At 41.4% G+C, this 17,376-nt stretch overlaps 1 protein-coding gene across 1 annotated transcript in view; it reads left to right on the forward strand.

Moving 5' to 3' along the window:
- MYBPC3 (myosin binding protein C, cardiac) overlaps positions 1 to 17,376 on the forward strand; it is a 112,965-nt gene that overhangs the window by 54,487 nt on the left and 41,102 nt on the right. The window contains exons 15-21 of the mRNA XM_018562127.1: positions 626 to 750; positions 6,295 to 6,400; positions 10,615 to 10,781; positions 13,834 to 13,999; positions 15,579 to 15,685; positions 16,798 to 16,827; positions 16,990 to 17,126. Of these exons, the coding sequence (XP_018417629.1) occupies positions 626 to 750; positions 6,295 to 6,400; positions 10,615 to 10,781; positions 13,834 to 13,999; positions 15,579 to 15,685; positions 16,798 to 16,827; positions 16,990 to 17,126 (838 nt within the window). The remainder of the gene's footprint in view (positions 1 to 625; positions 751 to 6,294; positions 6,401 to 10,614; positions 10,782 to 13,833; positions 14,000 to 15,578; positions 15,686 to 16,797; positions 16,828 to 16,989; positions 17,127 to 17,376) is intronic.

A 17,376-nucleotide genomic window follows, 5' to 3' on the forward strand; every position in this document is an offset into this window, starting at 1 on the left:
GGGGGGATTGTGGGGTATCACACTTCTCTCGGGATGGGGGGAAGGGGTGTCAAGGGCGGCAGCAGATTTGCTGACCTCACCATTAGCGGCTCTTTCTGGCGTATCGCCTAGCTCACTGATGTCACTGGTTGCTAGGAGCTCCCACTCAGCTCAGGGCAACCAGTGACGTCAGTGAGCTGGGCGGTACACCAGGCAGAGCGCCACAGTTAAGAGCTCATATAGGTGTATATATCGTTTAGTTCCACAAACGTTCATCCATTCACCAGTGTACCTTCCTTTTGCTCTTCTGCTGCTCAATTTTGCCCCTGGGAGCAGAGTAGAAAAATCCTGTGTAAGTTTTAAGCTACATACAGGTATTTTAGGCTTGTTGTCCATTAGAAGTGCACTGTATGAAACCTATGGGTTGTGTTAAGTAGTTAACAAGAGTATAACCAGACAGATGTTCAGAGGCCGGGACTGATCCAAAGAGGAAGCAATGACACCATGCGTAAGCAAGTGAAAGGGCACACATTACTACTATACAGTATTGTAAAAAGTTCAGGCATAAGTTGTGTTTTCCACATTCTTGTCAGTGATTTATACTCTGTGTTCATACAACTCATTTACATTTCTCTACTTTGTCAAGGTACATCTTTGAGAGTATTGGCAATAAAAGGATCCTGACCATTAACAACTGTTCTCTGGCAGACGATGCTGCTTATCAGTGTGTGATTGGAGAGGAGAAGTGCTTCACTGAAGTGTTTGTCAGAGGTTTGTATCCCTGGAAGAAGATTTTCAGAAGTTATTCATAAATATCAGCTGAATCATATGTTGCCTTTTCATTTTCTCTGGGAGTTTTAGCTGTAGTGTACAGTGTTGGACCAAACTATTTATCTTCAGGATTCTAGGCTGTAATGAAGATTGTGGGTCCAAACAATGTCTTCTTGTGAATCTTGGTGTAGTGTAGAATGTTGGACCAAACCATTTCTTTCCAGGAGGCCAGGCTATAGTGAAGAATGTGAGTCCAAACCATACAGCTAAGAGTGTTAGCTGTAAGGTGGCATGTTGGACCAAACCATTTGTTCCAACATGCCATATTCTAGCTGTAGTTTGGAGTACTGGACAACACCATTCTTTCCAGGTGTCCTGACTGTTGTCAGGCATGTAGTACAAATTACAGTGTTCATTATTTTCATGCTTACTTTAGGTTGAGTAAAGTGAAATTAAATAACATAAACTGCAAGTCATTGTAGTTTCCCTTTAAAATAATGTGAATGTGGCCTTTTGCCCGGCCTACTTTTAATCATTTACACTTTTTTTTTAGCTGTTATTATTGTGTCTTAATCTATTTACTAGGTCATCTTACAATAACCTCATTGGAGCACATTGATGTTTTTTCAATTTTTTTAAACACATATAATCAACATCCATACTGAAACACATATAATCAACATCCATACTGAAACACATATAATCAACATACATCTAAATATTACTGGCTTGTCAGTTCTGATGCTGGATGTAAACAATAACTGAACCCATGTGGATATTGCTGACATGTCATAATTTTCAGGGATGGCTGCAGGTTTAGAGAAATTGCTAAATGACACGCAAATGCAGCTGGACTTGGGGTGTTATTCTATTAATATTTAATTTTATGAATCAGAGTATATACAACAAAACACAACAGGGAAACCGGAAAGTATGAGACAATATATACAGTTATATGCTATATTAGTGACAATAGGAGTGCTAGCAACATCTATGAAAGCATGGCCCTCCTATGTTTAGGGTAAGTCTTCTACATTAGCGGAAAGGCCATGTGGGATCATTGTAGACTGTCAAGAATATCCAAGTGCCCAAATCACTGGCCAGGGTACCACACTCCCCAAATATGGATACCCTTTTGGGCATACTATAAAATGGAAAGAAGGAACAGGGGAACTAGAGAAAGAGTTGAAGTGAGGAAAAGGATGGGATGTGAAGTAAAAAATTGCGGCCATGAAAGGTAGGCCCCAGTTTATAAGAAAAAGGATAGAAATAAAAATAAAAAATAAAAAAGAGGAGAAAAGAGAGGGCCAAGGGCGTCACAAACCCCAGTGCTGACATGGTGAACAAAAGGCTTTATTAGAAAACATAGTCATATCATTCTTTTTTTCCAAGCAAATTTAACATAACCAGTCCAAATTTTTGGTACAAAGTCAATTTATGCATTTTGATTAAATCACTTTGCTCATTCCTACCAATAACATATGTGACTGAATGGGCCACTGAGTCTAGTTGTACATGGCAGGGGCTTTCTGTAACCTTACTGCTGTTTTACACTGTAACTGCCTTATTTGGCCACATTCTCTGCTGCTCTTATATATTGACCCCTTTCCTAGAACATACAATGAGAAACCTGTGCCTAGAGATGAGCAAAACGGCCTAGGTTCAATTAGCAGAGGGCTTGGCCAATCCTGTTTAAAATTCAGCAAACTCAGAGTTAGAGGTGAATACTATTATGAAATCTGTGGTGGGGGGAGATAAGTCCTGATAGTAAATTCTGCCATGGATGACATGTACCAATGCAAAAGAAAATGCATAAAAAAATACCCTAGAGCAGGGAGAAGGTCCTTTTTATGAGTGACCTGGAAAAATACAAATCCTTTAAATGATAGATTGCCATAAAGTTGTATGTGGTGTTACGAATCAGTACAATTTTCACAAACAGCGTCAGTGACAACATACAGTAATACCTTGGTTTACAAGTAACTTGGTTTGAGAGCGTTTTGCAAGACAAGCAAACATTTCTGAAAAATGTTGCCTTGATATACAAGCAAATGTCTTGCAATAAGAGCAAAATTTTGTAGAAAAGCACCACCCGAATAAGGCTGTAGCAGTGCGAGCGATGAATCTGTTTAACGACAATGCAATGTCACATTGGATAGATTCCTTGTTAAGGTTTCGCAAAATGAAAAATATTCCATTGAGTCAAGAGATAGCAGTGATTCCGTTAGTGATAGTGAAAGTCGTCCTGCACAAAGCTGTAGTTTGGAGTACTGGACAACACCATTCTTTCCAGGTGTCCTGACTGTTGTCAGGCATGTAGTACAAATTACAGTGTTCATTATTTTCATGCTTACTTTAGGTTGAGTAAAGTGAAATTAAATAACATAAACTGCAAGTCATTGTAGTTTCCCTTTAAAATAATGTGAATGTGGCCTTTTGCCCGGCCTACTTTTAATCATTTACACTTTTTTTTTAGCTGTTATTATTGTGTCTTAATCTATTTACTAGGTCATCTTACAATAACCTCATTGGAGCACATTGATGTTTTTTCAATTTTTTTAAACACATATAATCAACATCCATACTGAAACACATATAATCAACATCCATACTGAAACACATATAATCAACATACATCTAAATATTACTGGCTTGTCAGTTCTGATGCTGGATGTAAACAATAACTGAACCCATGTGGATATTGCTGACATGTCATAATTTTCAGGGATGGCTGCAGGTTTAGAGAAATTGCTAAATGACACGCAAATGCAGCTGGACTTGGGGTGTTATTCTATTAATATTTAATTTTATGAATCAGAGTATATACAACAAAACACAACAGGGAAACCGGAAAGTATGAGACAATATATACAGTTATATGCTATATTAGTGACAATAGGAGTGCTAGCAACATCTATGAAAGCATGGCCCTCCTATGTTTAGGGTAAGTCTTCTACATTAGCGGAAAGGCCATGTGGGATCATTGTAGACTGTCAAGAATATCCAAGTGCCCAAATCACTGGCCAGGGTACCACACTCCCCAAATATGGATACCCTTTTGGGCATACTATAAAATGGAAAGAAGGAACAGGGGAACTAGAGAAAGAGTTGAAGTGAGGAAAAGGATGGGATGTGAAGTAAAAAATTGCGGCCATGAAAGGTAGGCCCCAGTTTATAAGAAAAAGGATAGAAATAAAAATAAAAAATAAAAAAGAGGAGAAAAGAGAGGGCCAAGGGCGTCACAAACCCCAGTGCTGACATGGTGAACAAAAGGCTTTATTAGAAAACATAGTCATATCATTCTTTTTTTCCAAGCAAATTTAACATAACCAGTCCAAATTTTTGGTACAAAGTCAATTTATGCATTTTGATTAAATCACTTTGCTCATTCCTACCAATAACATATGTGACTGAATGGGCCACTGAGTCTAGTTGTACATGGCAGGGGCTTTCTGTAACCTTACTGCTGTTTTACACTGTAACTGCCTTATTTGGCCACATTCTCTGCTGCTCTTATATATTGACCCCTTTCCTAGAACATACAATGAGAAACCTGTGCCTAGAGATGAGCAAAACGGCCTAGGTTCAATTAGCAGAGGGCTTGGCCAATCCTGTTTAAAATTCAGCAAACTCAGAGTTAGAGGTGAATACTATTATGAAATCTGTGGTGGGGGGAGATAAGTCCTGATAGTAAATTCTGCCATGGATGACATGTACCAATGCAAAAGAAAATGCATAAAAAAATACCCTAGAGCAGGGAGAAGGTCCTTTTTATGAGTGACCTGGAAAAATACAAATCCTTTAAATGATAGATTGCCATAAAGTTGTATGTGGTGTTACGAATCAGTACAATTTTCACAAACAGCGTCAGTGACAACATACAGTAATACCTTGGTTTACAAGTAACTTGGTTTGAGAGCGTTTTGCAAGACAAGCAAACATTTCTGAAAAATGTTGCCTTGATATACAAGCAAATGTCTTGCAATAAGAGCAAAATTTTGTAGAAAAGCACCACCCGAATAAGGCTGTAGCAGTGCGAGCGATGAATCTGTTTAACGACAATGCAATGTCACATTGGATAGATTCCTTGTTAAGGTTTCGCAAAATGAAAAATATTCCATTGAGTCAAGAGATAGCAGTGATTCCGTTAGTGATAGTGAAAGTCGTCCTGCACAATAATCCTTCTCTCTTGTCCCCCTCACACCAGCCACGAAGGTACTGGTAATTGGTTTATTTTTCTTTATATTTTATACAGTATTATATTGCAGTACAGTATTGTAATCATTTTATATGAATATTTTTGGGTTGTGGAACGAATCATCTGAATTTCCATTATTTCCTATGGGGAAATTCGCTTTGATATACAAGCGCTTTGGATTACAAGCATGCTTCCGGAACGAATTATGCTCTTAAACCAAGGTATTACTGTATTTCAGCAGTGCATTTTGGCTGTGGAATCATTTTTTATTCCCCTGACCATTAGCTCGGCTTACATACAGCAGCAGTACCCCATTCTGGTTCCATTCTGCTTGAAAATAATGCCTTTTTTTCAGGTAGTTTTACAGCAAAATGTTTTTTTTTTATCAAACAGTAATAGGCCTGCTTTGACCAGTGAATATGAAACTCTTGAAGAACCAGAGGACGCTGATGATAAAGCAGTATAAAATCAGCAGGCATCAGCACAGTTTTAATGAGCAAGACTAGACCTAAATATAAAAGTAACACAGGGCACAGGCAAGTGTTTTACTTCAAGAATTAAGACACTGCATGTAATACAGCAGTGTAAAAATGGCAGCTGCAGGACAGTTGTAATAGGTATGATTAGGTTCAAATGTACTAGAGACAAAGGGCAAAAGCAGGTGTTCTACTACAAGAATTAAAATACCACATATAATACAGCAGTGTAAAAGTGGCCAGCTGCAGGACAGTTGTAATGAGGGATACTAGGCCTAACTGGTGTATGCCTAACCTTTATTTTTACTATGGGAACGAGGGGTGCAGTGAATGAAAGTGATATATTGTTGGGTGTTTAGGTGCACACTGCTCTTCCAATTATTTAATCTAAACACTCTTACTATAGTTGCATCCCTTATATAGTGAGGATAGCTTATCTGACTTATCCAAAGCCCCTTATTGACTCTTTAAAGCCTGCTGGCCATAATGTATAGGCCATACAGTGCCTTATGGTTAAAAAATTTTTAATTGGGTGGATTTGGACATCAATTTACTAGGACTGCGCATTTCAAACCTATAAGATTCCCATGGTAGTGAACCTACTTGTGCCCCCTGTTTTTAACCTACATAGTAAATAAATGCGGACACTATAATTTTAGCAAACACTAGGAACTATTACCACGCAACCAAGGCAGCAGTCAGTTAAAGGACCTTCTCTTTTTCCTTAAAAGCACTCTAATGGTAATTAAAATAAAATACTGTCTGGGGTTAGGCTTTACATACAATAGTCATGAAGCAATTTCAGTAATGTACTATCAATAAACTGAATAGCAGCTTGTAGGAATTGTAACCTGTCCTTTTGACTTTCAGAGCCCCCCGTTCTGGTTCTGCGACCTCTTGAAGATCAGGTGGTGACGGTGGGAGAGAGAGTGGAATTCGAGTGCGAGGTATCAGAGGAAGGCGCACAGGTGAGATGGTGAGTTGATCACTACTGAGAGTGGAAACCAGTAACCAACCATTTCATTGAAGCTGAACTCAAGGCAGATATAAAAGTCACATATTAATGCACCTCTGTATTAATTCATTAGTCATTAAATTTATTTTTTAACGCAACTAGTATAAGTACCTGAATTTGACTTCGTATAAGCTTCTTCTAATCCCCTGTTCAGCAACACTCAGGCTTGAAGAGATAGGAGCAAGCCAGGGAGCCATTCAGGTGTGCTGCATGCAGATGTGTTGACAAGGAACTTGCTGATAGCAGGAGAAAGCAACGGGCCACAACAGCTAACCTTCAGATCTTTGCGTGGCTGGATGCCATTTACACCCACCAATACATTGTTTTCATTTTGATAGGAAGGGTTGTAAATTTTTCCAATTTGGTAGCAGTCCAAAATAAGCAGTGTTTGTAATTGTGCTTTCTTTTTTATTTGTGTTTTAATGAGATTTATTTTTGTAGCCATTGCTAACCTCCTTATTAAAATGCTAGTCTTAGGTCCTGTGTCAGCAGGCTTTTGTCCACTGCAAGCAGGTTTTGCATTTCCATACAGGTCCCTTGAAGCAGGTCAAATGCAGGTCAGAATGAAGTCAGCTGCAGGTCATATACACCCGTCAATATATGATCTCGGAAGCATCTCAAACTGATGCCCTTAACGCAAGCCTAAAGGTCGTTGGCACAGGCCGTTATGGTGACCTAGTGGCTTTACCTTGGGGTTGATTTGCTAAAGGCAAAATGGCTGTTCACTTTTCAAGGGGACTTGCACTTTGAATTTTCCCTTAGCTTAGTGAATGAGGTGAAGCTCTGATGACGTCCATCACCCAATTGTGTGCAAGCAAAAATACTGTTTTTTTTTAATTTTCCTTGCTGGTGATTGGATATTAATTGTAAAGTGAGTTTTCCCCACATTCACTAAGCTGAGGGAAACTTCCCTTAATCAACCTCTTTGAGCCACTGTCACAGAACAGGTACACAGAAAAGAGAAGCAGCCCTCCTTACTCCTAAAAGGTGCAGCTAAGGCAGACTATGCAGCGCTGTTACTGATATGCAAATGTTGACTTTTTGTCAAAAGTCGACAGCGAAGTACTGATCTCCATTTCTAACCCTTCCCACTGACTTACCCATGTAGAGAGCAGTGACATGATTGTCACAGGAAGGACTTAGGTCTCTGACATTTAGGCTATGATTGACAGCTGGGTTTTACCTTTCCTTTACTTGGCGCCTGTTGGGTTATAACTGGATCTCTGGGGACAGACTGGAGCAGAGTTTTTGTTCACTGATTATGCAACAGCGAGTTGCTTATAAGATGAATAGTTCATATGTAACAGCAGCTTTTGTAGACATTGGCCAGAGAAAGGGCTTGCTTTAATTAAGCTCATCATCTTGGCAATTGGACCTTCCGTGTCTTCCAACCGTCACGTCTTCTTGACAATCTGCCACTTTGCAACTGGAGCTTACACTTGTTAATCATGTTTACACCCTATCTCTTAATTATGACTGGAAGCCATTGCCCATCTCTTTTAGGCCATGGAGCAGCGCTCACATTCCAGAGAAATAGTCCTACGTGTCTCTGAGGAAGTGTTGGCATTTTAACAAACCTTCTTACAGCCTTATAATTACAACAGGGGATTGGTTTCAGCATTAAAATAGCACCTCTCTGGAGAGGACTAACTGATCCCAAACTAAACTTGTAAAAGGGAGGGGGATTCCATCTCAGCTATGTCATCTCACAGCTGCCAAAGTGTGTCTCCAGGAATCATAGGCTTAGAGTGATAGGTGCTGCTGTGTCAGCAAAGTCCCCTGTGAAAGGCACCTTGAATAGACCCCCAGGACCCCCTACAGTTAGACACTCATCCAGCCAGTGTCTGTCACTAGGGTTGACAAGAGATATGTTATCGCTTCCACGTCGGGACCTGCAAATAAGGACATAGTGTGCTTCCCTATGGGATACTGTGTCAGCTAAATTTAGCTGGATCCAATGGAGAAGGTATAAAACCAGCACACCAACATGCTCGTCAAAAGCCTTTATTTGTCACTTCAAGAAATGGGACATTTCGGACCGTGGCAGGCGGTAGTAACCTTCCTGATGAAGGGGTCTTGCTGGTACCCCAAAACATTCTATTTCTTGATGTAACAAATAAAGGCTCTTGCCAAGCATGTTGGTGTGCTAGTGATGTACCTTCTCCATTGGACCTGTTGAGCTGTTGAGGAGATTTCTTCTTGCTTCCTATCAAGAGAAGAAGTGATAGGATTCTCTTCTAATGGGGCACTAACAAAATCAAGGACAGGAACTGAATAAAAATGAGATCGATTGTTTCTGCAACCCCAAGGGGAAAGGGGGTGGGTGTTGGACAGAGATGTAATTCCCCGGTAATGTGACCAGCTCCGCCGTGACAATGCCGGGTCCTAGCAGTGCATCACTGTGTGTGGAAGAGCAAGGATCTGCCAGTGAGTGGTAGTAAGGTATGTATATTGAACATGAACCCTTTAAAAACTAAGCAGCTGTGTGTGTGACCAGTCCTTTATCTCAGCAAGTCCTAACTTATCAGGTTCAAAGCAGTTTCAAAGCTGAAAAACCCCTTCATCTACCAGAGTACAATAGAAGCTCCATCTATTCTGCTTTATGTAATCTGTGCTGTTAATTAATACGATGTGGTGGAATGGGTGGGTGGAGAAGCTGGAAAATGGACTTCAACAGCCACTCTGCAAAGGCATGGTAGGTAGGTCAACATATTTTAGATTGTAAGACCTTACCATCTTGTCTTGAATTGTATTGTGATTGTAATGTCTTCCTTATATTGTAAAGCGCTGTGCAAACTGTTGGCGTTATATAAATCCTGTATAATAATAATAATATAGGGGCTTGTGCTATTTTTCACTTTGCCTCTTTCTCAACATTTCACATTTTCTTGATCTCTGGAAGTATTATAAGTCTATGGCTGGCCAGAAAGACAAGTAGCATTTGTTGACATACCTCAAGTCTCATGACATGACCCTTTCCATTCTTTGCATCTGTAAACAAAGTCGGATTACCCACCAGGAAAACTAGGCAAGAGCCTAGGGTCTGGTGCTTGTTCTGGGGATCCATCTACAATCTTCATGCTCCTGCAGCACAAATGGTCGAAGCTGTGTACCTGCCTGTTATCTCAAAAGGGGAGGCTGAACTTGTAGACAATTGGTGTCTGATAGGACGAGCTTTGCCTGTAAAGGCATTGCAAATTGCTTGGCCTCTCTGTGCTTACTGTAATCCTTATTAATGCCAATGGAGGTAATAGAGCAGCCAACACTGCTATCTTGCATGGAGCCTCAGCCTGACTTAATTTGTCTCTCCATGTAGATATTCCAGCTGCTGCAACCTGACAGCGTGTAGTTGGGTACACACAAAGTAGCAGAAGACTGCAGTTATTTGCATTAGCACATTCTACATTCAGTGAACTATACCTGTTCATCAGGTTACTTTTTGAATTGTATTTCTGACCATACCAATTCACTACTTTGAGCATCTGACCATGTCATTTTTTCCTTTGGAAATGTTTGTTTAGTATTCAGGACTTCTACAGTAGTATGAACACATGTCAATTCCATCTCTGCACTTGTTTTACAACTGTCATATATAATTGAAATTTGAGCTTCTGTTTGAACACATGCTAGTGTTAGAGTGCCACCTACCAGGCAATAGCATATTAGTGCATCTTCATATATAAGTGTATGAGTGCCAACCAGCTGGCTGAAGAAAGCCAATTGCATGCAATAAGGGGTGCTGATTTATTTTCGTATAGTTACTATTTTTGACATTTCATCACATTTAGCCTTGGGATTCCTATAGCTCTGCATCTCCATGTTGAAGCTTGTGATTTTCCAAAATTTGCAATTCAGTAAATGTTATGCAGCGTTCAATGTTTATGGAAATGACACCGCACAGAAATGCTTACTAAGGAAAATACTAACTCAGCCAGGTGTGAGTTGGTTTATTCCCTAGGCACAAACATACATGGATTACCAAATGTGGATTAACCAATTTATGCCTGGGTGCTGTGTTCAGCCCATTGGTTGGCACCTTAAATGGAACTGAAGTTTTTGGGTGGAGGTTGTCATTAATATGATGATACCCATGAATTGCATTTTATCCAGCAGGTTAGCGGCTGAATGTGTCACAGCTTATTATGCTGACAATCTTCAAACTATCTTTTCTACAGGGAGAAGGATGGAGTGGAGCTGACCAGGGAAGAAACCTTTAAATACCGCTTTAAGAAAGATGGAAAGAAGTATTTCCTTTTTATCAATGAGTCTACACTGGAGGACAGTGGCTACTACACCGTCAAGACCAATGGAGGAGAGTCTGTGGCTGAGCTGATGGTGCAAGGTGAGTGCCAGTGGTTGAGGGTCCGACTGAGTGTCAGGATTGGTGATGGTGGGTATATTACAGTTTACTGACAGCTAGCTTTTGTAGGGGGTAGAAAATCACACTACACCAAAACCACTATTATGGGATTTCGGCAGATCAGCCTTTACTAACCAGGGTGCCGTGGTACCCTAAGGGGAGCCTTGAAGTTATTAGACAGCGTCATGCCTCTGATGTGAATAGGACTCCTTACGTGAAGGGGGCTCCAGATGTGAAAAAGGGGTACACTGATGTGAAAGAGGGGGACTGTGATTTGAAGAGGGGCTTCTGATTTAAAAAAGGGACTTCTAATGTGAAGGGGGGCCTGATGAAAAAGAAGGGGACTCTGATGTGAAAGATTGGGACTCTGATGTGAAGGGGTCTTATGATGTGAAAGAGGGGGACTCTGATCTGAAGAGGGGCTTCTGATGTGAAAGAGGGGACTCTGATGTAAAGGGGGGCTCCTAATGTGAAAGAAGGGGACTCTGATGTGAAAGAGGGGCTTCTAATGTGAAAGGGGGGAGCTCTGATGTAAAGGGGGACTCTGATGTGAAAGGAGGCTGCTAATGTGAAAGGACTCTGATGTGAATGGGGGAACCCAACATTTTTTGTGTGTTTTTGCATGGGATCCCCCCAAAAATCCATACCCGAGCATATCTAGGATTAGGGTCTGGTATGGATTTTGGAGTGACCACACATGTTGTTCTGTATTTTTACATTTACAGTTTTTACATTTTAGATTGGGGTGTCTCAAGATTTTACATACTTTTAAAGAGTGCCGTGACTGAATGTAATGTTATCGTGTCCCCTGCACTTCCATACAACGTACAGACCTGGTGCTTGAAGTGATAACACGGATGGCGCCATTTTGTGGTAAACTTGATAGCAGAAATCACCAGCACTCAAATGTATGCATGAAGTATAGATGCTTTTATGTACTCGTCACTTGTGTCACCAAGCCAACCTTTCGGGCTACACAGGTTCCCTTCCTCAGGGCGACATAGTGACATGTTGCCCTGAGGAAGGGACCCTGCGTGGCCCCGAAACGTTGGTGACACAAGTGACGAGTACATAAAAGCGTCTATACTTCACGAATGCATTTGAGTGCTGGTGATTTCTGCTATCAAGTTTACCACAACATGGCGCCATCCGCGTTATCACTTCAAGCACCAGGTCTGTACGTTGTATGGAAGTGCAGGGGACACGATAACATTACATTCAGTTACTGTGCCTTGTTGCACAACACAAAAGCATGAATAGGTGCTTAGTGAATTTCTAAAGAACCCATAGCTGCAATAAATGCTGCTTTGTTAATCTATCTGGTGCAGGGAATAGTAAACATTTAATCAAACAGCCAGTCTGCATTTTGAAGAGCCAAGAAGAAATCCCTAAGTAAGGCTAGAGACCCCACTTAAGCCTAGGATTTGGCTTGGCAGGCACTCGATAATGCATCATGGAAACATATGGTGACAGTCACATGCTCCTCAATGCTTAAAAATCTCACTTGACTCTGGTGTGTTATTAGCAGGGTGGCTTTTTGCTGTGAAGGTAAATATCAGCAGGAGCAGAGGAGAGGGCTTCCAATTAAATCTGTTGCTTTTCCCAGAATGGGCAAAATACAGGTTCTCTTTAAAGTGGTGTTATATTTATCCATAGAGAGCTTTGGGAGGGGAGAATGATTATAGTGTTATAATGTACAAACTCTTAAGAATCTGTTCATAAAAATTTGCATATCTTATTTGTTCAGCAAAACTGCATGTAAATTTGTTCTGTGCGAGTTAACAAGCTGTGTGAGAGTGGCGCAAAAACTAATATTCTTTTCTCTTCTGGTTGAATGTATTTGAAAAGGCTCAGTCATACAGAACAGAGTGAATGTGGAAAGTACCATGTTATGGCCACTAGAGGGAGCTGGGGATCATAGGAAATATGGACATGTTAGTAATGAGATTCAATGCATTTATTTCCTATGACCCTTAGCGCCATCTAGTGGCCATAGTGTGGTACTTCCCCATTCACTCTGTTCTGCATGAATTAACCTATTGAAGTACATTCGGCCAGAAGAGAAAATACACAAAGAACATTCGTTTTTGCCCCATTCTCATAACAGCTGAATAACTTGCAAAGAACGCATGTACCTGCAGTTTCACTGAACAAATAAACTATGCCTATTTTTTTAAACAGAGACCCTTTAGAGCAGTGGTTCTCAACCTGTATAACCTCAGGACCCACATTTGTCCTTGATCATTAAGTCGCAACCCAAGTCGTACCGCACTGGTTCCACAGCATTGCGGTACTGCATGTTCTAGTGCAACCGATCAAACTGTGGGAAGGAGGTGTGTTTGGGGTGCTATTCAAATGAATAGCAAGGCAATGCACCTCCCGCACCACAACAAACTAGGCAGCATATTTTGAATGGCTCCTCGGCATGAGAACTGACAGTGCTGTGCTATAGGGGAGGCTGAGGAGCCTCTCACCTAGTGCACTGGAAGGCATGCGGCGACCCACTGAGCATGGGGTCACGACCCACCAGTTGAGAACCACAGCTTTAGAGTACACGTACACGGTCATCATAGTACTACTCGGTGTAAGGAATTGGAGATTGATTAACATTACATAGTGTAAACTCTTGAGGCACACAGCAACATTATAGAGTGACCGCTCTTGTGTGACACAGCATTTGATGCTATAGATCAGGGGTAGTCAATCTTCGGCCCTCCAGCTGTGGTGAATCTACATCATGAATCTACCTCTTGAAGTGGCTGTCAGAGTCTTGCAATTCCTAATAGGATTTGTAGTTTCACCACAGCTGGATGGTCAAAGTTTGGCTACGCCTGCTATAGAGAATAGGCTCTTGGAGCACACAGTGATTATCACTATTGAATGTAGGCTGCTGGAGTTCTGTTGAACCTCTTGATCCCATTGTACACTCTTGTTAGCCTGCATTGTCAGACATTGTATTGTCAAACACCTGTTTTGGTATGTGTGGTATAAGAAGAGTTGATGTTCTATGTAACCTTCCATATCTCCTTTCCAGCAAAGCAGCTGGAGGTTCTGCAGGGAGTGGCGGACCTGACCGTCAAGGCCAAGGAGCAGGCCGCCTTCAAGTGTGAGGTGTCCGACGAGACTGTCACTGGAATATGGGTGAAGAACGGAAAGGAAGTGGTTCCCAACGACAGGATCAAGATCACCCACATTGGAAGGTTCGATCAGAGCTCACAGTCTGAACATTAGTCCAACCAACTATCTCAAATATGCTCGTAATGCACAGAGACAAAATTAGCCAAATCTCAAACCTTGCCCAATGCAGGAGACACTGAGGGACAGGTTTATGATTTTGTTGGGTTCATGACCCTAGGCTTTTCCCCACCTGAGGAAAGTGGGTGTGAGGTTCCAGTGATGCATGTTGGTGGTGCACGTTCAGGAGGAAGGGGGTGTTGGTGGTGCACGTTTTGGGGGGTACACCGGCCAAAGTGTCCTGCTCACCTTCTGGCAACCAGTGACGTCAATGGTTGTCAGGAGCTGACCAAGACACTAGCCAGAACATCAAAGGTTGCTAAGAACTGGATGAGGAGATGTGTATGGCCCTTACACATCTCCCCACCCACCCCTTAGCAACCTGGGATTCTGTGGCCGGAACTGAGGCGGCGGGCACACGGCCATGCTACTCTGCCTGCTGCCCCACCATGTGACCCAAAGAGACAACACCCTCTGGCAGCCTCATTATAGGAATGGCCCTGGTCGGGTTCTTTACTTTTTTTTTACCCTTACCATTTATTTTATTAAAACAAAGAAACCTACAAATATACTAAAACCTATTGCATTGGTTGTTGAAGTGAACCTTTGCTCCATTTTAGACTTTTAAAAGTAAAAGTCCTTCCTACAGCTAGAAATACGCATTACAATGTGTGTTACAGTGTACTATCTGGTTGTGCAATCTCTATATGATCTCCTTTAGATTTACCAAAACTGTAATGTGAAGGCATGTCTATACAATCAATGAATTTGTATCGAGCCATGTGGGCCCTGTGTTATAACCATACTACATAAAATGTGTTGCCAAATTTAGAGCAGACACCTTTAAATTCCCTATCTTATCTTCTGTGCCCCTCTCTGATTTGGTTTGACTTTGTTACTGGGATCAAGCTGGGCTTCATATCTAACCTGACACCTCCCCTCCAATCCAATTAATAATTGTGCCCTGTAGGGTTTGGCCATGAAGTCAGAAAGAGTCAGAACCCAGTTGCAAAATAATTGTCTCTTTTGATAGTAATGGTTAAAATGAGCATACATGGGGGGTGGGGGGGGTTGATATATAACCCTATACACTGGGCTGCGATGTATGACACTGCTGCCACTAGATGGCACTGAGGAGCATAAGAATTTCCTATGCTATTTATAAGTCAACCCCTATGTAAAAGTGAACCTGTTATAATGGAAATGTGGCAGCTGCCATTGCTGACTTTCTTTTTTAGAAGTAACCTGTTCCCTGTCTGTCATGCGTATCCTGTGGCTTTCTTTACTCAGTCACTGAGGCAAATAAAGCATTCAGGTTGGGACAGTTTACTTCCCTCGCTGCATACTTGTTCCAAGCCAGTGACTCGGTAAGAAATGAGGCCATTGGATGAGAATGACAGCCAGGGAACTAAAAACACAGCAGTGACAGCACTCATGCCTCTATGATGACCGTGCTGCCTTAAACATCACCATAAGCACCGTATTGTGTTGTATAACGTGTTTCTGTAAACTGAATCCTTATCAATGTGTTTCCTCTGGCTGCAGGGTGCACAGACTGACCATTGACAATGTGGTGGCCTCAGACGAAGGAGACTATTCCTTCATTCCCAATGGATTTGCCTTCAATCTTTCCGCCAAACTGCACTTTATGGGTGAGTTCGTCTATCACAGTTCATTCACTGACAAAGAAATCTTTATAAACTCTTAGATCTTACCTTAAAATGGAAATTCAGACAGAACTAGCGTAGGGAGAATATATTTTTACTTCCTGTCTTGGTGACCACGCAGGAGGTAAGGGGAAATCTCCACAGTGGAGTCACAGACAGCAATATAAACTTGACACTTCTCACTCTTCTACAATGTGGCTTCATTGCTATCTGAGCACCCTTTATTTATATTTTGTTTCTTTATTATGATCAGGATCCGTTTTTTTGTAATTCCTTTTTGTAGTCAGGTCAATATAAAATATTACATCGGAATATTATATAGTTGTCTATCAAGCCAGCAGGTGGCGCTATAGGCTCATTTTCACATTTTTCTCTGTCTCATTTGCTCCATTGTTGTGAAAGGATTCATGTGAAAAAGTTGTTGTGAAAAGAAAGTTGTTTAGAGACCTCAATAGCCCAAGCTTAAAAGAGCATTGGTTCATCTCATATCCCAGCACCTGTTACTCCGGTTTCCATGCCTCCACCCTACCAGTGCACCCCCTTGAGGCCCTCCAGCAGTATTTCATCCACTGGCTTTTGGCAATCCAGGATGCTGCTCTTTGCCTTAATACACTGTGAGTGACTGGTGGAGAGTGGTGTCATCAAGCCTTGCACTCATGGTCTTCCTGGTTGAGCGACGCTGGGCATCATTCAACCTGGAAGACTGGACATCTTGTGGTGAAAAAGAGGTACTGCAGGGCACATCTCCAGACAACACAGGAAGACATTACAAAAAACAATTATCCTAGAATTGGGTGCTAAAGTGAGAGGTGCCAAATAATATTTTTTGTGGACATCTTATACAGATTGCCCCTAGGAGGCTCCCTTGCAACTAATCCATGCATGCCCAACTGACAGACAGACTTGGAACTTTGTGGTGGCATAATCCCAATGGGGATTATCCTACTTGACTTGAAAATGCATTGGAGCCTCCCAGGAAGGAGCTGGACTTTGTATCCTATATATCTGAATCCAATAAACCAATGAATAAATACAAGTCTGTTTAATTACATAAGTTTCATCATTTCTTTCTTCTTTTCTGCCCTTTTCTCTACCAGAGGTGAAGATCGACTTTGTGCCCAGACAAGGTAAGGGAAATCAAAAATTTACTGACTTGTGTGTAAGCCCCTTTGTGTGTAACATATGAATGAAAGAGAATAAGTGAGATGACACTTTGTGGCCTGAGTTGGATCATCAGAATTCAAAGAGAATTCTCTAATTATGTATTTAAATATCTTTTCCTCCCACAGAGCCACCGAAAATTAAACTGGATTGCGGTTCTGGAAATGCTGACACCATTATTGTGGTTGCTGGCAATAAACTGCGTCTTGATGTTCCTATCACCGGAGATCCGGCGCCAACTGTGATCTGGAGCAAAGGAGATAAGGTAAGGACGGGATATGTTTTCCTCGCTACTTAAAGTGGACCAATGATAACGATTTATTTAGAATTTGGAGGCAAACAGTTTCCATGAGAGCCAGTCACATGATCTTCAGCTAGTCCGGCTGGTTATTGGGGGCTGCACAGACTCCTATCCTGGCTCAGGTTTTTATTAAAAAAGTCACAGTTGCCATTTTGTTACTGATTTAAGTTACCGTAACATAAGCAGAGCACTATATACTGAAAAGTGATAGAAG

Source organism: Nanorana parkeri, unplaced genomic scaffold, assembly GCF_000935625.1.
Source record: "Nanorana parkeri isolate BGI_ZX_2015 unplaced genomic scaffold, ASM93562v1 scaffold562, whole genome shotgun sequence".
NCBI lineage: Eukaryota > Metazoa > Chordata > Amphibia > Anura > Dicroglossidae > Nanorana > Nanorana parkeri.